The 22,113-nt window shown below is 39.2% G+C and overlaps 2 protein-coding genes across 2 annotated transcripts; both read right to left on the reverse strand.

The window, feature by feature from the left end:
* Positions 1-1,516: 1,516 nt before the first annotated feature.
* Positions 1,517-5,625, reverse strand: LOC117398195 (zinc finger protein 354C-like). Its single transcript, XM_033997176.3, has 2 exons — positions 4,775-5,625; positions 1,517-3,156 (listed from the first exon to the last, which is right to left on the reverse strand). The coding sequence occupies exons 1-2, from the start codon at positions 5,361-5,363 to the stop codon at positions 2,522-2,524; spliced, it is 1,224 nt and encodes a 407-aa protein (XP_033853067.3). The 5' UTR covers positions 5,364-5,625; the 3' UTR covers positions 1,517-2,521.
* A 3,232-nt stretch (positions 5,626-8,857) lies between these two features.
* On the reverse strand, positions 8,858-21,830 carry LOC117398097 (uncharacterized). Its single transcript, XM_059016890.1, has 4 exons — positions 20,931-21,830; positions 17,927-18,758; positions 13,358-13,923; positions 8,858-12,253 (listed from the first exon to the last, which is right to left on the reverse strand). Exons 1-4 carry the CDS (start codon positions 21,478-21,480, stop codon positions 11,247-11,249), a joined length of 2,955 nt encoding a protein of 984 aa, XP_058872873.1. The 5' UTR covers positions 21,481-21,830; the 3' UTR covers positions 8,858-11,246.
* Positions 21,831-22,113: the final 283 nt, after the last annotated feature.

Here is a 22,113-nt window from a genome sequence, read left to right on the forward strand (position 1 = left end):
AACGTTTTTATATCTTTATTTGGCAATTGGATCGCGAGAAATCAGGTGGTTTTGAAGGCGTTTATCATTTTATTATTATTATTTTTGTTAATTTTTTATTTCACTAAAATTAAAAATACGTTTGTACATTTTTGATTAACATCTCGCATGTTATATTTTGCCTGCTAATTATATTTAATATAGCATCTTACGTCACGCTTTATTTTAACAGACGTTTTTTTTGTTTGTTTATTAACATTATTTATTTTCTGTTAACTGTTAGTTAATAACATATAATAAGTCAGCTAAAACTGCAAACAGCAGAGCCCTATGGATGATCAATCAAACACCAGAGCCCTATGGATGATCAATCAAACAGCAGAGCCCTATGGATGATCAATCAAACAGCAAAGCCCTATGGATGATCAATCAAACACCAGAGACCTATGGATGATCAATCAAATACCAGAGCCCTATGGATGATCAATCAAACAGCAGAGCCCTATGGATGATCAATCAAACACCAGTTTTCTATGGATGATCAATCAAATACCAGAGCCCTATGGATGATCAATCAAACAGCAGAGCCCTATGGATGATCAATCAAACAGCAGAGCCCTATGGATAATCAATACCCAGTCGATCATATGCTTGAAATCGGTTCAAATTGTTACTGTAGTAATGTTTAGCAAATTAAATCAGGCTTTTATTAACGCTAACCCATAGCTAAAAAAATGCTTGTTAACAGTTTTTAAACTACAGGAAAAAAAGCCCTTAAAAAAATAGTCCCCGCTTTATTTTAATTGTCCCTGTAGGGGGTGGGAGTTTAAAGTATGTGTGAAATGTGAGGGAAACCAATTTATTTTCAATGCCCTTGTATTTTTCATCAATAAACCCTTTCCCTGTTTACATTAATGGCATTCCTGAGCAATCCGCTGGATTCGTAGTACCTCAATAGCGTGCATTTGTAGCCAAATATTTCTCCTGTTATGTTTTCAACTATTTTATGTACTGACTCTTTACAACTTTTGAAAGTTTATCGACTTTTAATTGAGTATTTGTGTGGTTAAAAGCTTACTTTATACACATCAGCATTCCACTATACCATAATTCAGCACTTCTGCTTCGCTATAGGATCACGACACCACTAAATTAGAAGAAAACTATTTTAACGATGGGCCCCTAGAGTAAGACTCGCCCCCTCCCCCGGCATGAAAAGTTATCTCCTAACTCTGATCCTCCACTCTACCAACTGCAGAGCTAGCGAGGCAGGTGTGTAACAGAACGCAGCCAGACTGCCTGAAAGAGTGGCACATTCATCAAAGCGTGTTGTATTTCTCAATAGCGACACACGAGGGCGCACTTCATTGTTTTAAAAGAGATATATATAGTATACTAGATTGCAGAAAATGTACTCTCCATTCACAAAATGGAGGCTAAATTATGCCAGATTTATGATTAAACAATGCGTTTTTTGATGACTATATATATATATCAATAAATAAATCTTTGAAGTAGCAGTGAATAGAATCCAGTTAAGAGGCTTTTTGCTAAAATACTGAAGTTTATTTATACAGAATAAAAAAAAAAACACTTGCATTTTTTCAATCCACTGTTAATTCTGTTAACCTAGACCACACATCCTTTAGGTTATATCATTGAGTTTTTATTGCTGTTCTCTAAATGACAGAGATCTAATCTTGAAACCCTGTTCAGACAGCCTCAGAGGCATCTGAAATCTGTTTGTATTCATTAAACAAAGCTCGTACTCACACCACTTTAATAAATCACTGCTGACTTAACTCTCCAAAGCAGTTTAATAAACAGCAAATTATTTTTTTATTATCAAAAAATATTTTAAGCTAAGGGTCTGGTGTATTATTAATTGTTCCAAATAAGCTCTTCTCATATTCAGTACACTTGTTCAGCTAAGGGAACACGAAGCCACTTTGAGGCTTGGAGCTTGGTTTCAGGAGACTAAGTTTCAGACCCCTGCACGGCACACCAGGGGAGACTTGGGGTTTGATTCAGCAAAGTTGCCTCAAACTAGTTCTCCAGGTCTCCTGGAACCAGGTTTCACGCCCCTGTTCCTGAAAAGGTGACTTTGTGTTCTCTCAGCTTAAATCCTCCCTCCTTTCTGAATTCTCTGGTGTAAAGTCAGTTCAAGAAATAATTTGTAGTTAGCAGGTGTCCTTTCAGTTCTGCTTTTGCAATGAAACTCTCCCCACATAAGGTATAGACAATGTCGACCCAGGGGACTTCTTTGACCTGGAAAAAGAAACAAGGACCAGGGGTCACAAATGGAGATTAGATAAACGGGCATTCAGAACAGAAAAAAGGAGGCACTTTTTTTCCCAAAGAGAATTGTGAGGGTCTGGAACCAACTCCCCAGTAATGTTGTTGAAGCTGACACCCTGGGATCCTTTAAGAAGCTGCTTGATGAGATTCTGGGATCAATAAGCTACTAACAACCAAACGAGCAAGATGGGCTGAATGGGGCCTCCTCTCGTTTGGAAACTTTCTTATGTTCTTATGTTCACATTCACTGCATGTCCTCCTCCTCCATGAATGTGCTGCTGTGTTGTAATGCTGCATAGGCGTTTGAAACTCTGCCCATATTCAATGCATGCTCCTGTGCTCCATGAATGCGCTGGTGTGTTGTGAGGTGGTGTAAGTGTTTAAATCTCTTCCCGCATTCAGGGCAGCAGTACGGTCTTTCTCCTGTGTGCGTTCGCTGGTGTCTTTTCAGCTCTTCTTTCGTATTAAAATTCTTCCCACAGTCGCTGCAGCGATATGGTTTTTCTCCTGTGTGAATGCGCTGGTGTGTTGTCAGGTGGTGTGAATATTTGTAGCTCTTCTCACATTCATTGCAGTGATAGCTTTTTTCTCCAGTGTGAATTCGCTGGTGTCTTTTCAGCTCTGCTGATCGACTGAAACTCTTCCCACACACAGTGCAGCCATGCGGTTTCTCCCCAGTTTGAATTTGCTGGGGTCTACGGATCTCCTCATTAACGTGGACAGGATCCAGTGCAGGTTTCTCCTCCTCCCCTTCAATAGATGTCAGCTCTGGAGCCTGCTTTGGACTCCTGCACCATTCCTGGTCAAAGAGCTCCTCTTGAATGGGAACTGATTCTGCCTTCGGCCCTTCCTCAGCATGAGGGAGAGCATTTCTCTCTGCTGTGAAAGTAAAATAAATGACAATTATTTAAAAAACTATTTCATGCACTGTTGATTCTAGACTGAACAAACAGACATGACAAATCTAAACCAACAGGTTTTTACAAAACATTCAATTTGAAAGGTTCAAACACACAATCACAAGTAGAGGATCATTTGGATTTGTGTAATCCTACACTGTCACAGAGTGAGATATGGGTAAAAGTTTTTTTTTCAGAAAATAACTCTTATGCAACACCTGGTTGTTTTATATCTGCTACCTGTGCACTCAACCCTTTACTATAAACACAATTCTCAACCGTTAATTAATAAGGAGCATCACAGAGATAATTAACACGAACATTTGTATAACTCTTCTCTCCTAGGGATAAATAATTGCAATGTGTCACTAATTTGCTCAGGGGCTGTCTAAATGTTGGCAGAGAGGTAGTTTAGATTAGCAGTACGTTAGAGGAGATTCTGCTAAGTAAAGTTTTATCATCTCAATTTTTAAAAAAAAATATATATTTCAAAAACCAATTGCTTTCTTCAAATCACATTTCTTATACTGTTCATCTGTTCATTTTTTAAAATGTTGCTTCAAAATGTAGTTCTCCACCTTTCAAGTGATACAAGAGGCTCACATTAAATCTTTTTAAAATATCACACACAGTATTGATTTGATTTGGGCAGGAGCACACTTTGGACAAAGTTGTTTTAGATTATGTTTTCTATAGACATAATCAAAGCAGCATGATAAAATAATTGTAATATAAATGTAATATAAAATGTCTTCACGATATCAATATAAATTTAAGCCCCGATAGATTATATGATACTCCACTACTCTGCTCGCTCCACTGGCTCCCGATCACCGCTCGCATCCAGTTCAAGACTCTTGTAGTCGCCTACAGATGCCTTGACCAGACTGCACCCAGCTACCTCCAGACCCTCATCTCTCCCTACACCCCCACTCGACCTCTCCGCTCCGCCTGCACTAGAAGACTAGCTCTACCTCCGCTACGCTCCCCTGCCTCCAGAGCCCGCTCCTTCTCCACCCTTGCTCCGCAGTGGTGGAATGACCTTCCTACAGATGTCAGGACTGCCCAGTCCCTGACCACATTCCGGCGCCTCCTTAAGACTCACCTCTTCAAACAGCACCTGTAGAACTCCTCTGTTTGTATCCTGGGACACTATCACCCTTCATGTAAATGTGCTTTATTTTGCTCTTATCTGCCCCCTATTTTACTGCATTTAATCCTGTACTTCAGAATACTGTAATCTGCCAAGTGTTTAACCTGTAGTACTTTGTATTTAATCATATCCTGATGTAACTATCACTATTTAATCATATCCTGATGTAACTATCACTATTATCTGCTGTATTATTGAATTTTGGTTTGTCACACTTGTACTTTGCTTGAACAAAAGTTATAGTATTTCTTGCTCTTATTGTATTACTTGTATTGTAACACTTGAAATGTATTTGCTTATGATTATATATATATATATATATATATATATACACATATATATATATACAGTTCTTTTGTTTGCTGAATCAAACCCCGAGTCTCCCCTGCTGTAGAATGTACTGTTTTCTACTAAACCAGTTACGTAATAGTACTTCAAATCTTACTTTTCACTGCTCTCGTCCACCCCGCTGTGCTTGTGTGGCCCCTGTGTTCATCACCTCGCATCAGAAGGTCCTGCTCGGAATAGGTTCCATCCTCCTGGATTAAAACCCGGGAGTTTTTCAGTGCGGGCTGGACTGCAGGCACCGGGTCCCTGATCGGCTGAACTGGTGCAGTGGAGCGACCCCGTGCAGGGGCTGACAGGCCGTGAGCAATAATGCTGTCGCTGACCCGGGTGTTATTCACAGGATCCTCCACTGTTTCCTTCTCGTGTAGATGAAAGAAATCAATATCAAGCCCGGAGTATTGTTCACTGGGGTTTGTGAGAGAGTGTGTGAAGTTCTTATCGGCAGTGTTCATGCATTCTCGTTCTCTTACTGCTTTCAACTCGCTCTCCGCGATTTCCAATCGCAATCTCACGCTTTCAAATTCTTTGTCTCTTTCGTCCAGTCTCAGGTGGAAAACTGCACATTTACTGTCCACGAACTTTGCTAACGCAGACATGACGCTCAGCACAGCCGCTTTCACTGCAGGCTCGATAGCAGAGACGAGTTCTTCTTCCAGGAGAGACGCGGAGGATGCACAGATATCCATCTCGATATGTGTCTCAGTAGGCCAGCACGTTATATAGAAAAAAAACACCGCCTTCCCTTCTGTGCCGACGCTGCTTTATTCTGCCTAACTGGAAATATCCTTGTCCAATATAGTCTTTAACTTTATAGTACAGAAGGCAATTGCTATCTTAAACACGCTAAGCTTTTAACAAACCTACGAATCTCAACTCTGAAACTCCAGCTGCGACGATTCTGGCTCAAACAAAGCTCCTCGACTCGACAGTCATTTCCGCGTTGTTAAGGTCTTTCTTAACAGAGAAAAAGGAAGCGTGAAGCTGCTTGCTTACCGATCTAGCGCCATCTACCGAACACCTCCAGTATTACATAAGCATCATCATCGATGTCGTCATCAAACGAAGGAAAAAACCCGGTATATTAAGCCAATGGTTTCTAAATATACACTTTGTGTTGGGGAAGAGGAAGCAAGTGTTCATTCAGTTTTATAATTGATTATAAAATCAAGTCATTGTTCTGTATGTATGTCACAGTGAAGATGTACAGTAAAGAAAGCCTGCTTTACACACTCAAAACAGCCAGCTAACCAAATGTACACTATTATTATTATTATTTATTTCTTAGCAGACGCCCTTATCCAGGGCGACTTACAATTGTTACAAGATATCACATTATACATTATTTCACATTATACAGATATCACATTATTATTATTTTTTTATATATACAATTACCCATTTATACAGTTGTTTTTTTACTGGAGCAATCTAGGTAAAGTACCTTGCTCAAGGGTACAACAGCAGTGTCCCCCACTGGGGATTGAACCCACGACCCTCCGGTCAAGAGTCCAGAGCTCTAACCACTACTCCACAGTGCTGCCCATTACTTATTCCACACTAAATATTCATAACACATTCCCATATATTTTATTTTTCATTTTGACATCATAAAACTACTGCACAAAAATAAAGCAGACGAAATTCAACACGAAACGTTTTACAGTAGATTTCCAACACACAGAATTAATTCATAAAATTCGCGGGTCGTGACAGGGGAAGTGCTTCTGGAGAATAAGGTCATGACCTGAGGTGAAGCATACTGCACTATGCAGACACACTAAAGTCAAAGGTGTTTTTTTTTTTTTTTTTTTTTTAAACTAAAGAGGTCCGGGCAGGGTGTTTTACAGCAGTACACATTTCTATATTTTTTTTTTTCCAAAACGAGAGCCATTAGGAAAGTGAAAACTATATTCTCATGAGCTACACCCACTGTGTAAGTTTAATTACAGACTGATGCCTTCTTGAACCCCATCTTCCTCTATGCTCAATAGCTTGCATCAAAGAATACAGAGACCCCAGGTTACATCACAATTGCATAAGCGGTTCCTATGCTTTTTATATATGTAACTATGACACAGATACTTCAAAGCTGCACTGCAATGTACAGTATTATACATTTAGAGTCTGCTTCACACTTATCAGTTCAATTTGTAGAACGTTTCCGGAAACGGTTCTCATTTAAAATGAGAAACATTTAAAACATAGAAATGTTGGCAAAAAAGAGTTTAGTTTTTTTGTTTTCTCTGGAAAAAAAACAAAAAAACCCCAGAAATTTCAGTCAGTGGTTTGAAATTCACCTCTTTCATTTGTTGTTACTCCTGCTAAAATAATGGCAAATCAAACAATGTTTGCCATTTGTGTAATGAAAAGGTCACACATCGGGACGGATGCTCATCTCTCCCTACACCCCCACTCGACCTCTCCGCTCCGCCTGCACTAGAAGACTGGCTCTACCTCCGCTACGCTCCCCTGCCTCCAGAGCCCGCTCCTTCTCCACCCTTGCTCCGCAGTGGTGGAATGACCTTCCTACAGATGTCAGGACTGCCCAGTCCCTAACCACATTCCGGCGCCTCCTTAAGACTCACCTCTTCAAACAGCACCTGTAGAACTTCTGTTTGTATCCTGGGACGCTATCACCCTTCATTTAACTGTGCTTCATTTTGCTTTTACCTGCCCCCTATTTTACTGCATTTAATCCTGTACTTCAGAATACTGTAATCTGCCAAGTGTTTAACCTGTAGTACTTTGTATTTAATCACATCCTGATGTAACTATCACTATTATCTGCTGTATTATTGAATTGTGGTTTGTCACACTTGTACTTTGCTTGAACAAAAGTTATAGTATTTCTTGCTCTTATTGTATTACTTGTATTGTAACACTTGAATGTATTTGCTTACAATTGTAAGTCGCCCTGGATAAGGGCGTCTGCTAAGAAATAAATAATAATAATAATAATGCTGGATGATGGGGGAGAACATTGCAGACTTGCAAAGGCAAACGATTAAAATTATATTATATTATATTATATATATATATATATATATATATATATATATATATATATATATATATATATATATGTATGTATATATATATATACACTATTTAGAAGCGCTTCACTTGATGAGCGTTACACAGACCACTTAGCATCACTGTACCTGAAGTGCTAAATAAAGGGGTTGATGTAATTTATTAAATGCAAACCAATCAGTTCCTTACAATGTTTTATTTTCGTTTATATGAAAACGCAATTCCAAAGCAGACGTATATTTTAAGATTTCACTACACTTGCATAACACAATTCACTGGGTTACAGAAATGCAGAGGGTAAAACAAGTGTAGAAAAGCTACAGAACAATCATAATCTAAGCTTCAGTGTTGCAAATCTAGTCCCCTTTTATTATGAACAGTTTTGGCTGTAAACCAAAGAGATGTGGTGCAGGGATATCTCATAAAATATATGTATTTAGTGACCAGCATTAGGAAATGGTTTGTCTACATTAATACCATAATATTAAAATGAAAAGTTTATTTGTAAATAAAAATACAACCGAACAGAGCCTGCTGTGTACGCTTGCTGTAACTGGTGATAGTTTTGGATGACCCCTAACTCCAGTGGGCCTGTATGGAGTGCACCTTGGGCTAAGAAGATAAATGGTGCTGTATGTGAGATGGCAGCCCAGAACGCAAACAAAGCCACCAAGCTTCACTGGAGACTGGAGTCACACAACGGTCTCACACAATAGATTTGAAAGTCAACTGAATCAGGAAAACAACAGCGAGGTCCAACACATCGGTATAAATTATAAAACACAAACAATTCAAAATAAAAGAAAAAAAGATGCAATGAGCTTATTATCCAAGCTTCACGTCCTCCTGCTAGATTGTTATTTCCGTTGAGCTGCGGTCCAAAAGCAACGTCAAGATCACAGCAGGGAGCTTACTCTCCCACTCTGTATACAGACTTCAAAAACAGCAAACTGCACCATATCCTAAGAGAGTTTAGATGCAATAAGATACTCATCAAATCACTAGATATACATATTGAAGACAGAGTAATTTGCTCACTATTTAAACAATTTGCTGCAACATTTTGGCTTTAGTCTTCATCAGAAAGCATAGATCTTTTTAATAAATTCTCTGTATATGCAAACTCATACAAGCAGTTGAATAAACATTGGTCAATAACATCTTTATTATTATTTATTTCTTAGCTGACACCCTTATCCAGGGCAACTTACAATTGTTACAAGATATCACATTGTTTTTACATACAATTACATTATTTTTTACACATTATTTCTACATACAATTGCCCATTTATACAGTTGGGTTTTTACTGGAGCAATCTAGGTAAAGTACCTTGCTCAAGGGTACAGCAGCAGTGTCCCCAACCAGGGATTGAACCCACGACCCTCCGGTCAAGAGCCCAGAGCTCTAACCACTACTCCACACTGCTGGCCCTTTACAAAGATCCTTTACAAAGGTCTATGGGCATCAAGAATCCAGTGGTTACTCCTGCCAGTCATGGGCAAAGCAAGCTGTATTCTGAACTGCATGAAAGCCTTCCTTAGGTTTCTGTACAGGTCTAGAGTCATACAAATCTTTCAACAGACCTGCAGCTGACTCACCGACCCTGTCGAGTAACTGTACTGCTGGTAGAGATGGAGATGGGAATGCAGTCAAATGCATTATATCTTTTTTTCACACCGTGGCCATTAGGAGATTATAGAGAGGCAACATCCAGATTAGTCACTCAAGCAAAAAATAAGTCAGCATGGCCTAGCAGTTTCTCCCACAGAAAAGAAATTTAAATCTGACAAAAACAATTTTACTTTTGATGTAGTTCCTGTTCCATCTTTATATGGGTGATGATAAATTTGAAGTTTTAGTACTGCGAAATGTTTACGGTCAGAAAAAAATAGATTTTATTCTTTGATGTGCCTTCTACAGTCAAGACCCTGATGCAGAACACCATCAGTATTCACTTGATTCCAAGCTGCACTGCACCAACACCAGCGTTCCCTCCAAGGCTAAAATGCGCGCATTTTTCATAGGAACTGGCAACAACCTTCGCACTCAGTTTACTAACTTTCGCAAATTATTATCATAAACATCCACCTCAAATCGAGACTCCAGCCTCTTGCGGTGAACCTATTATTCTGAGACCATTCTTACAAAGCATAAGCATATTCGCATCTGATTCTCTGATTTACCTGTAAAAATGCACGTGCAGAACGCGCTTGGGTGCCAGCGAATCTACTGCCACAGGGCGGGCAAAGCAGGCGTCTAGCGATTCTGCCTCTATAGAGTGCTGCTCGGTGCTGCTCATGAACTTTCAAAGTTTTTAACTAGTTGTATAATTGAACACTAAAATCAGTGACGCACAATCTTCCTGCATTATTTAAAAGTATAAATACTCCGGTAAACTTAAATAAAAATCAATACCCACACTTTGACGGTTTTTGTTTTAAAAAACGACCATTTCAGAACTCATCTCAAGCGTTTTGAAACTGGTAAAAATGTAATCAGCAAACTTGTCGAAAATACACATTTAAGTGTATAGAAATTGAAGACAAACCATGTCCATTTTTTTTGCGAGTTTATTCATCATGTGACTTCACTCCACGTCTCTGCTGAAACTCAACATGGCGGCAGCACCAACGAAGAAAAAAGAGCAATGCTTCAGTAAGACGGAGCTGAAAGAAACCTGATTATCTATAGGAGGACGGTGCGATAGTATTCTCAAAGTTTTGCTGCAATTCGCGTGATCATGTGCTCTCACATGACATTGCTGGACTGTTACTAAACTGCTTCATATTTTTTATTGTGATTGTAAATGCCAGCAATAAGCTAAACAGGTCTTTTCAAAACACCTTTATTTGTAGACTGAACTACTGTGTTAGTGAAAGACTGTAAATGTGATTCTCACAACTGTGCTGGACATTTGGTTTTCTGAACTGTTGTAATGTAAGTCTTAGGTTTTCCTGCTTATTTTAATGCCAGCAATGAAGTGATGTCTATCAACACAATGACAGGTTTGAAGTGTCTTCAGGTGCTTTACTTACTATTACAGCAACAAGAGTCTGATTGAAGAAAAAAAATGAATTGTAGTAATATTTATTAAACTACCAACACTATTTATGTTCAAATGCTGTATTTAATTATTTATACATTGATTAAAAGTGGGAACAAATGGAATTGGCCATTTTTGAAAAATTGAATTTGGTATTCCCAAGAATGGAACAATGAATGTTAGCCCTAAGTATGGTTACAATTGAAGGCAGTTCAGAGGCCAGTGTTTTATGAAGGCTTACCAGTTAAGCATGCAGTACAGGATCAGAATTTGATTTAAAATCAAAGGCAGAGCCACGATAAATGTCTGTTTAAATTTGTAAAATTGCTGAGAATGGAATATTGTTTCAAAATTGTATAATGCAACAAAAATACATTAAAAGGGTTCATGCGTGACCGAAGGTTTCTCACCGATAAATTTACCGTTTCTCAGTCAAAACGGCAAGTTTCTCAGTATCTAAAAACTTAAGAGGAAATGCTGACCAACACGTTTAGGGGGTGTGCCTGACAGCATGGCTGGACTCAATGTGTTTCTTTAGCTGGGAGTGGAAAGTAAAACTCTTCCCACATGCAGTGCACTGGTACGGCCTCTCTCCTGTGTGAATTCGCTGGTGTGTTTTAAGGTGTGGCATCTGTTTGAAACTTTTGCCACACTCACTGCAGCGGTACGGCTTCTCTCCTGTGTGAATTCGCTGGTGTGTTTTAAGGTGTGGCAACTGTTTGAAACTTTTGCCACACACAGTGCACCGGTACGGCTTCTCTCCGGTGTGAATTCGCTGGTGTGTTTTAAGGTGTGGCAACTGTTTGAAACTTTTGCCACACTCACTGCACCGGTACGGCTTCTCTCCTGTGTGAATTCGCTGGTGTCTTTTCAGCTCTGCCGATGCAATAAATGTCCTGCTGCATTCAGAACACCGGTAGAGGTTTTCTCCTGTGTGAATTCGCTGGTGTAAAGACAGTGTTGCTGAGTGAGTGAAACTCTTCCCACACTCAGTGCAGCTGTAGGGTTTCTGTCCTGTGTGAATTCGCTGGTGTAATGCAAGTGTTCCTGAGTGAGCGAAACCCTTGCCACACTGCGTACAGTGATACAATTTTTCTCTTGTTTGCATCTGTAGGTGTCTTATCAGATCTGCTGACCGACTGAAACTCTTCTCATACACAGTGCAGCCCTGTTGTTTCTCTCCTGTGGTAATCTGCTGCCGGTATTCAAAGTGGTCAGAACCTCCCTCTTCAAGTTCAAGAACCTCCTCTTTAATGATGACCGGTTCAATTCCAGGGATCTCTTCATTAACGTGGACAGGATCCAGAGCAGGTGACTCCTCTTTAATGTGGACAGGGTCTAGTCCAGGTTTCCCCTCCTCCCCTTCAATAGATGTCAGCTCTGTAGCCTGCTTTGGACTCCTGCACCATTCCTGGTCAAAGAGCTCCTCTTGAATGGGAACTGATTCTGCCTTCGACCCTTCCTCAGCATGAGGGAGAACATTTCTCTCTGCAGGACCTGTGTCAAAGAGAAGAGTGAAAGACTAAAATCTACAATCACACCAGATGCGATGTATAACAATATTTGCAAATAAGATAATATGTATGGGTCAGAATACATTATCAAACTAGATGTCGAGTATTTATATTTTCTATGAGTTTATGCTGTTTAAAACTGTATGTTACTGCTACATAAGTTTGCAAGAGCTGCAATAAAATATCTGCTGTGTGATTCTTGCACTGAATGTGGCTCTTGACATTTTCGCTACTGCTTTCAGATTAATATTTTTTATTTATTTTTTTGCTGTAAAATATGCTTTGAAAAACATTTATTTTACAAAATACATTTCCATTTCAACAAAATGGTTTTGCACATGTCACAGCTGCTTCAGTTGATGAAACTTGGGAATAATGTGCTGAAAGTTTATGTCAAATGGAAAAATGTAGGCAGTGGCACTTTCAGATGACATTATTTGTCATGATCAGTATTTTAAGCAACTGTAACTTAAGAAAAACAAGTACTGAAGTTTATTTTAACTATGCCTTGGAAACAAAGTCGGTATTTAACAAGGGAAAAATACAACATTTTGGAAATGGAAATGGCTAAAGTGAGGAGTAGATGAACTATTATCTAGCTGTTAAATATAATATTAGTTACTGGACAGGAAATTCGGATGTGTTTGTTTAATAGTTCATTGTGCAAAAAGCTGAGAATTAGCATGTCATTAAAGTTAACCAACTGCATTGGATTTCCAAGCTGTCATATTTACACAGAAGAGGGAACTTGGCATGCTGGGACTGGATAGCAGGCTTTGTTTACACCACACTTACTAGAATGGTCGGAGTCCAGAAAAACTCATATTAAAAGAATGACTTCTAAAGAAACACACGTTGCAGCTTCCTATGCCAAGCGTGGATGAAAGCAGGTAAGCCAGTGCAGTTCTATAGTATTTAGGATGACGCAATCAAGCAAGGAAACGATTATTTCAATTGTGTCTTTGATTTAAAATACTGTACTTAAATTATAAATTTACTTTTTAGGTGTATCTATGGCTTAATCTGTATCTTTAGAATGTCTTATATATTTTCTGAAACAGTCAATTAATTCAGCTTCAAATCTTACCTTTCACTGCTCTCGTCCACCCCGCTGTGCTTGTGTGGCCCCTGTGTTCATCACCTCGCATCAGCAGGTCCTGCTCGGAATAGCTTCCATCCTCCTGGATTAAAACCCGGGAGCTTTTCAGTGCGGGCTGGACTGCAGGTACCGGGTCCCTGATCGGCTGAACTGGTGCAGTGGAGGGACCCAGTGCAGGGGCTGACCGGCCGGGAGCAATAATACCGCCGCTGAAGAATGAAGCTCTTTTCAGACGGTTCTCTCCCTTCTCGGCTAGATGAATGAAATCAGTGTCCGTCCGGGAGTGTTGTTTATTAGCGTTCAGATAGTCTCGTTTTCTTACTGTTTTTAATTCGCGCTCCGCTATTTCCAATCGTAATCGTACGCTTTGAAATTCCTTTTCTCGTTCCTTCTGACTGACGTAAAAAACTGCGCATCTGCGGTCCACGAACCTTGTGATCGCAGACATGACGCTCAGCACGGCCGCTTTCACTGCAGGCTCGATAGCAGAGGCGAGTTCTTCTTCCAGGAGAGACGCGGAGGATGCACACAGATCCATCTCTAACTTCTGTTGTCTCCAAGATTAGTTTTGAAGATGTATTTGTTTACATTCCGATCCAGTGCTGTGCTGCTGAAATTCAGGACGGTAGCTGCGTGTCGGTATTCAAAACAATACTGCCACCTATACGTGTTTTATCTTTAAAATGTCTGAAATCATTTAAAAATGTATATTGTTGTTTTGATTTGGACTCCGATTTCCTTCAGAAAGAGTTTATTATATAAAAAAAAGCCAGTTACCGATCTGCCTACGTCTTACTTCTCCCAACAAGCCTGTAGCCCTCTCATTAAAGGCGGTGTGTTTGCGTACTGCGCATGCCCAGACTATTTTCACCCTGCACTGCGCATGCCCAGATTTTGTTCCTTAAGACCGAGGACGCTCATCAAAAACTGCTACCTATCTTATTTTTTATTGGATGAGAAAAGTACGTGGTTTGTCAAGTTGCACTTTACTCTACACGTAATAATTAGTTTTATATTAAATACAGACAGCTGGTGTTAATGAAGGGTAACGTGGAATGACCTTCCTACAGATGTCAGGACTGCCCAGTCCCTGACCACATTCCGGCGCCTCCTTAAGACTCACCTCTTCAAACAGCACCTGTAGAACTCCTCTGTTTGTATCCTGGGACACTATCACCCTTCATTCAAATGTGCTTTATTTTGCTCTTATCTGCCCCCTATTTTACTGCATTTAATCCTGTACTTCAGAATACTGTAATCTGCCAAGTGTTTAACCTGTAGTACTTTGTATTTAATCATATCCTGATGTAACTATCACTATTTAATCATATCCTGATGTAACTATCACTATTATCTGCTGTATTATTGAAATTTGGTTTGTCACACTTGTACTTTGCTTGAACAAAAGTTATTGTATTTCTTGCTCTTATTGTATTACTTGTATTGTAACACTTGAAATGTATTTGTAAGTCGCCCTGGATAAGGGCGTCTGCTAAGAAATAAATAATAATAATAATAATAATAATAATAATAATAATAATAATAATAATAACATGTACTATAGACCTAGATACATCTGTTTCTAAAAAAAAGCAGAAGCTAAGAAGGCAACTATATGCTGACAGCACTTTTGTTTACATCGAAGTGTAGCGTTTTCTTGAAACTATAAATAACCTTTACGTACACCTTTGTAAAATTGTTTTGCAGAGGTAGTATTATTATAGAGATATGTCCTGGTGTGACTTCCAATCATATTGTTGATATTAGTTTAATAATAAGTAATGTTAATTTATTACATTATTTTAGTTCTGCTATATATTACTCTTTATATAACCACCAAGATGAATTGTTAGATTTTGACAGGTAGCAGATTTTAACAAGGTAGCAAACTTTGATACTTGTGTGTCATATTTTGCTACTGGTAGCAAATTCTGATGAAGTAGCAAACGTTGACGTTACACTGGTAACATTAGGAAGCAACATAAGCACGAACACGTCCTCTATCCCAGCCGCTAGGGGTAAATAATTAAAATAGTGTACACTAAAAAAAATAAGTTTTTTTCTTTTTATAGTAAATTTACTTTATTATAGACTTAAGCTATTTGTAGATTAATTCTAGTGTATATTTCCGTATTATAAAAGGTACATAATTGTCAATATTACGGTACATTTACCATAACAATACGTTATTTCTTTACAGGGTACTTTATTTAAACGATTCCAGATTTGTTCTCTCTATGATAAGCAACAGTTTCTCATCCTGTTTAAAAGCGGGTCCCGGGGGCACACTAAACCAAAATAGAAATGAAAAACTAGGGGGGGAAAAAACAGTTAAAACTGTTACACTTGAAATGTATTTGCTTACGATTGTAAGTCGCCCTGGATAAGGGCGTCTGCTAAGAAATAAATAAATAATAATAATAATAATAATAATAATAATAATCACTGTCATGATGTATGTAATACTGAACCCCAAATGATTGCCACTTCATTGGTCGTTCTGAGAAGCAGTTTTCACTCTGCATGCCAGGGAGGTGAGCCAGGTGAAGTGCATGGAGAGGCTGTACAGGAAAGGGAAACCATTAACACAGGGGTGGCTAACCCTGGCCTGGAGAGCCACAATCCAGCAGGGTTTACAGGTAACCCTGAATCATCCATTTCTAAAGACTTGGAACAATTTTGACTAGTTAAGCAGTAATGTTTTCAATGTAAGTAGTAATTTGTTCAATTCAGTAATTTAGAGATAATTTGGAACAAACACCTGAACCCCCTGCAGCTCTCCGTGGGCCAGAGCTGACCCCTTCTGATTTAACTGAACACATCCACTTGCTAAATTGATCAACAACTTGCAATCTTCAAAAATGGACGATTGAAGGGTAAAACCTGCTGGATTGTGGCTCTCCAGGACCAGGGTTGGCCGCCCCTCCATTAATGCACGCAGAATACACCTTCCTGAGCATCTCCAATGTACCGACTCACTGTGAACAGAATATCAAAAACGTGCCACTAATTATGACACCAGAAACAGATTTTAATACACAATGTTGCCCCAAGCTGTTCTCGTATTTATAAATACTCAAAGTACACACAGCTCTGGCCAAAAGTTTTGCATCACCTAGAATTTTAGGATTGAGAAAAAATAAATAAATAAAAACATATGAACATAATGTAGATCTTTTATTTAACATAATGTGATGAAATAAACTACAGAATTATATCACACAAGTCTACCGGAAACCATAATAGCAGTACAGTATTTTATGATACATTTTGAAATGTCGTATTTTTCAATTTGTCAGTTTTTAAGTATAATGGGTAGCTACGAAGCGGTATGTAATTCAATGTGTTTATGTAACATTATTCAGCAGGTGTAGACCACAGTGCTATAGACTGGGGCATGTTGTCTTCTCAGATGTTTGTTTTGTTTTATATAGCTCAACGTAAGTAAATGAGTCAGCTCCTGTCGCCTTCAGCCTGGACAATTTACTATATTCTATCTGTTCAACAGAGAATATTTTTCCACTTTTCAGCTGCATGTGTCTTCTAATACACCCTCAGATATTAAAATATTGCTTTGTGATGTTAGCTCTACAGAAAAGAAAAAATATGTGAATGGCGCGGACACAACTGGGCTAGCAGTGGCAGCACCCTGACTTCAGTCCTGTACAGGAAGTGTAGAGGTTGCTATGGAAATGTTCCTCCATCCTTTATTCTGGTCTGGTTGAAGTAACTATATTTTCACAAACGGCTCTGTCCGGTTTTATGTGTTTCGTGCTTCACGGTTTTCAGTGGACTTTTGGAACATGGAAGTCTCCGTTTTTTGTTTCTTTGCAAGTAAAGCAGTCACAGTACTGCTCTGGATGTCTGCCTTTCTCTTTTCAGTGAATCTAAATGCCTGTCAACAGCCTATTCTCTGTGATCTACAGTAACGTTGCAGGATGTACAGAAGAGCTTCCCTCCATCGCTGTTTAAACTCCTGCTGGATACTGCTTTACGTGATCTGCTGCAGACACATTTTTAGCCTGTTTAGAGACATCCATTTTCTTGTTTACAGTGTGTAGTATTTTAATTTCCTGCCTGATTGCATACAGTCACATGACATCATCACTGCACAGCACTGTGTTCATGGCGAATAGTTAACACAATCACACAGCACAGCTGTACAGTTTCGTTAATGTGATTTTTTAAAATATAAAACACTAACAATAATTATCAATTTATTTTAATTTCTTAAGAATATTGTAAAAATCACGGTATTGGGCAAATTTCACAATTCCCACACATCCCGTGAAATCACGATTTACACAAGGCCTTAATCATAGAAAATGCCCATGCATGGTTGAAACCAAATCAGACAAGCTCTTCCCAAGATACAACTTTTATAGCCAATTAGGTGTCTGTGCCAGAGCCTAGACTTACAGCATGTGAATAATGTTACATTATCATTTACTGTCCAGCATCTTTTAAGCAGGAGACGCAGTCGCTTGTGTCAGTTTCAGTAACAGACAGTGATGCTCTAAAGTCTGCCACAGAATACAAACCCACTGCATGCTCTACCCATGTTGCAAACAGCTATGTTTCCTCATTTGAGAATGGAAAGTAAAACTCTTTCCACATGTGGTGCAGTGATACGGTTTCTCTCCAGTGTGAATTCGCTGATGCACTGTCAGTGTTCCTGAGCGGGTGAAACTCTTCCCACAGTAATCACAGCTATACGGCTTCTCTCCGGTATGAATTCGCTGGTGTCTTTTAAGGTCTGTTGACATAATGAAATTCTTTCCACAGTCAGTACAATGGTAAGGTTTTTCTCCTGTGTGTATTTGTTGGTGTGATTTAAGATGTTGTCGCTGTTTGAAACTCTTCCCACACTTACAGGAATACGGCTTCTCTCCTGTGTGGATGCGACGGTGTCTCTTCAGATCTGCAGAGGTATTGAAATTCTTCCCACAATCAGTGCAGCAGTACGGTCTTTCTCCTGTGTGAATTCGTCTGTGTCTTTTCAGATCTGTTGACGTACTCAATGTTTTCCCACATTCTGTGCAGGAATGCAGTTTCTGTCCAGCGTGAATCTGCTGCCGGCTTTGAAAGTGGTCAGCACCCCCCTCTTCAATGGGGTCAGATTCAAGTTCAAGAACCTCCTCTTTAATGATGACCGGTTCAATTCCAGGGATCTCTTCATTAACGTGGACAGGATCCAGAGCAGGTGACTCCTCTTTAATGTGGACAGGGTCTAGTCCAGGTTTCCCCTCCTCCCCTTCAATAGATGTCAGCTCTGTAGCCTGCTTTGGACTCCTGCACCATTCCTGGTCAAAAAGCTCCTCTTGAATGGGAACTGATTCTGCCTTCGACCCTTCCTCAGCACGAGGGAGAGCATTTCTCTCTGCAGGACCTGTGTCAACGAGAAGAGTGAAAGACTAAAATCTACAATCACACCAGATAGCACATTAGGTAACCTGACATTACAGTGTCAAGATGATTGAAATGAGCCCCAATAGAGATGACCCAAAGAAAATGATAGACCTGTCTTCAAAATATCTGCTTCCTGAATTGGTTCAGGGCTTATTGTTATCATTATTATTATTATTACTACCTCATAATGGATTCTACTGGAAGTACAGGAATTGCCTTCTAAAATGGAATTATATTTAAACAACTACTGCATTTGTAGAAACAGATTATCTAAGAAGTAATTGGGGGTGTATTGACCATTTTAGACATTAGATCATTGGCTCCATTAACAACATCTGGCTGTGCCAATATTAAAACAATACAATCATTTTATGCAATAAATAATGTTGTAAAAACGCAGTATCTGTAGATGTTAATGGAGAAGTGAATGTTGCCTGCTTCTATCAGTCCTGTGCACAAAGTGGTGAATTATACAAGTTGTCCGATTGCATTGAATTTCCACGCCCCCAGCCCCTCATCTGTACATGCTGATTACATTGAAACTACTTCTGCTTTGGCATGCTGGGACTGAACAGCCCTACAGGCTGCAAACCATCGCTTCTATGATTCTATGAGAGCTCCTGGAGTTTACAGCTTTATTATTTACAGTTGTAAGATTATTATTTATTTATTTCTTAGCAGACGCCCTTATCCAGGGCGACTTACAATTGTTACAAGATATCACATTATTTTTACATACAATTACCCATTTATACAGTTGGGTTTTTACTGGAGCAATCTAGGTAAAGTACCTTGCTCAAGGGTACAGCAGCAATGTCCCCCACCTGGGATTGAACCCACGACCCTCCTGTCAAGAGTCCAGAGTCCTAACCACTCCTCCACAGATGATAAAGTTTATTATGTACAGGTCATGTGGGCATCTTAACTGACTTCACCGCAGCACACAAACTGGAAGTTTAATCAAAATGACGACTAGATTTCAAAACATTACTGGCCAAGACAGAGACATGCTCTTTGAAAATCAGGAAAAAGACATTGAACATCGCATTTATTTATTTATTTATTTATTAATTACATCCCTCAAACAGCAAACAGAATATTATCTAGCTGAGAATTCCAGTTCAATTACCAAAAAATATCTTCATATAATTTAAACGTGTGTGTTTTGTTTTGATATAATTGAAATGTATTTGTGCATTCGTTTTAAATCGTTACATTATAAACTAATATTAATAAATATCATTGTAAACTTGTACACCATCTTCTTTCTATTGAAAATATAATTTACAAAAATGAGCTACTGTAAAAAAAAAACTAAAACTAATTCTAACAATTAAATTAACAAAAAGCCTTTAATCGTATCTCGTATCGCCTTTGGTCTCTAACAATACAAATAAATAATATTATCTTTTTTTTTTTTTTTTTTGTCTTATTTAAAATGATTCCCTAAAATGAAAAGTCACGTTTTAGATTAATAATGGGTTACGTTACACTTAACTCAAATATTTAAAAAAAGCGAAATTCTGCCAGATGTGTCATCATTAAACCTTATTAGGTCAATTAAAGCAACACACTCCTGATTCAGCCGATGTGACTGAGATCAGTCGTTTGAACGGGACGTTATCAAGCAAAAATCATCCCATAGGATACCTACCTACCTACTAGCCTAGTACGAACCCCTAAATCTATCCACCTAAACCTAACTGTGTTACTATTAATTTGTACTATTATTTCAACACCGCTTTTTATCGCCCTCTAGCGGCTGATGTGGATCTACTCTACCTGTTAGTAGGCTGGTAGGTACCTACTGGCTCATAATGTCCCATTCAATCGACTGATCTCAAATCAGATCGGGTGCCAGATTATTAAGAAATAATAAAGATATTTATAAAATACCACTTTACTATGCTGTGCTACTAGTAGCGAGGAGATGGTCACGGTTAGTATTGGGTTAGATAATTTTGGTTCTTCTGTTGTTACCAGAGTATTGTGTTTTTGTTTGGCCGCTTAGAAGCTATGTCGCACCTGTAGATGTGCTATACTTATGGTGTATAAATAATTGTGTGTTTTTAAAAAGTGAGTTAAGTGTAACGTACCCTAACCATGTTATGACTTCTGCTAAAACCAAGACGTAATTCAGCTTCAAATCTACCTTTCACTGCTCTCGTCCACCCCGCTGTGCTTGTGTGGCCCCTGTGTTCATCACCTCGCATCAGCAGGTCCTGCTCGGAATAGCTTCCATCCTCCTGGATTAAAACCCGGGAGCTTTTCAGTGCGGGCTGGACTGCAGGCACCAGCTCCCTGATCGGCTGAACTGGTGCAGTGGAGGGACCCAGTGCAGGGGCTGACCGGCCGGGAGCAATAATACCGCCGCTGAAGAATGAAGCTCTTTTCAGACGGTTCTCTCCCTTCTCGGCTAGATGAATGAAATCAGTGTCCGTCCGGGAGTGTTGTTTATTAGCGTTCAGATAGTCTCGTTTTCTTACTGTTTTTAATTCGCGCTCCGCTATTTCCAATCGTAATCGTACGCTTTGAAATTCCTTTTCTCGTTCCTTCTGACTGACGTAAAAAACTGCGCATCTGCGGTCCACGAACCTTGTGATCGCAGACATGACGCTCAGCACGGCCGCTTTCACTGCAGGCTCGATAGCAGAGGCGAGTTCTTCTTCCAGGAGAGACTCGGAGGATGCACAGATATCCATGTCTAACTTCTGTTCTCTCCTTTTTTTAGGCCTCCTCTGAAACACCGCCTTCGCTTCTGTGCTCGATCTAGTTTTATTCTGCCTTTACTGTGAAACAAGCCTCTACACTTCCATCAGCAGCTTACAAGAAAATAAAGCGATTATGAAAGACCCAAGCACAACATGAAGACCAGCCCAACTAAATAATAATTTATGAGATTCCTCCTCCTCCTCCTCTCTGATACACAAACAATACGCTCCCTGGAACTTCCTGTTACATCTAGCGCCATCTAGCGAATACCTCCACATGTTATATTATTATTATTATTATTATTATTATTATTTATTATTATGTAATGGATTTGACACTCTACTTTCGAACAAGTCTGTGTAAAGGAGGAAAAAAAAAACATTTTGTGTTCTCAAGTGTGAAATATTAAAGACTAACGGATTTACAGACACCCGCATAACCCATGACTCTTAACACCTCTCCACACCTGATGTGATTCTGTTCATTGCATTGAAGTTTAATCACAATTTAATACTGAGGTTCAAACGTATGTAACGCTGAGATTACAGATTTGTTCTCACCATGACAACCTGGCAGTTTAACATCCTGTTTAAAACCAGGGTTCCCAACCCCGGTCCTGGGGG

This window comes from Acipenser ruthenus, chromosome 54 (assembly GCF_902713425.1).
Source record: "Acipenser ruthenus chromosome 54, fAciRut3.2 maternal haplotype, whole genome shotgun sequence".
Classification (NCBI taxonomy): Eukaryota; Metazoa; Chordata; class Actinopteri; order Acipenseriformes; family Acipenseridae; genus Acipenser; species Acipenser ruthenus.

Bases quoted from the DNA above. Each gene is read 5' to 3' on its own strand.
- LOC117398097 (XM_059016890.1), bottom strand. From the start codon at position 21,480: ATGGATATCTGTGCATCCTCCGAGTCTCTCCTGGAAGAAGAACTCGCC. The intron at 18,759-20,930 runs GTAGATTTGAAG...TCGTTGACACAG, and splicing joins GTGGACGAGAGCAGTGAAAG to GTCCTGCAGAGAGAAATGCT. The intron at 12,254-13,357 runs GTAAGATTTGAA...TCTTTGACACAG, and splicing joins GTGGACGAGAGCAGTGAAAG to GTCCTGCAGAGAGAAATGTT.
- LOC117398195 (XM_033997176.3), bottom strand. From the start codon at position 5,363: ATGGATATCTGTGCATCCTCCGCGTCTCTCCTGGAAGAAGAACTCGTC. The intron at 3,157-4,774 runs GTAAGATTTGAA...TTACTTTCACAG, and splicing joins GTGGACGAGAGCAGTGAAAA to CAGAGAGAAATGCTCTCCCT.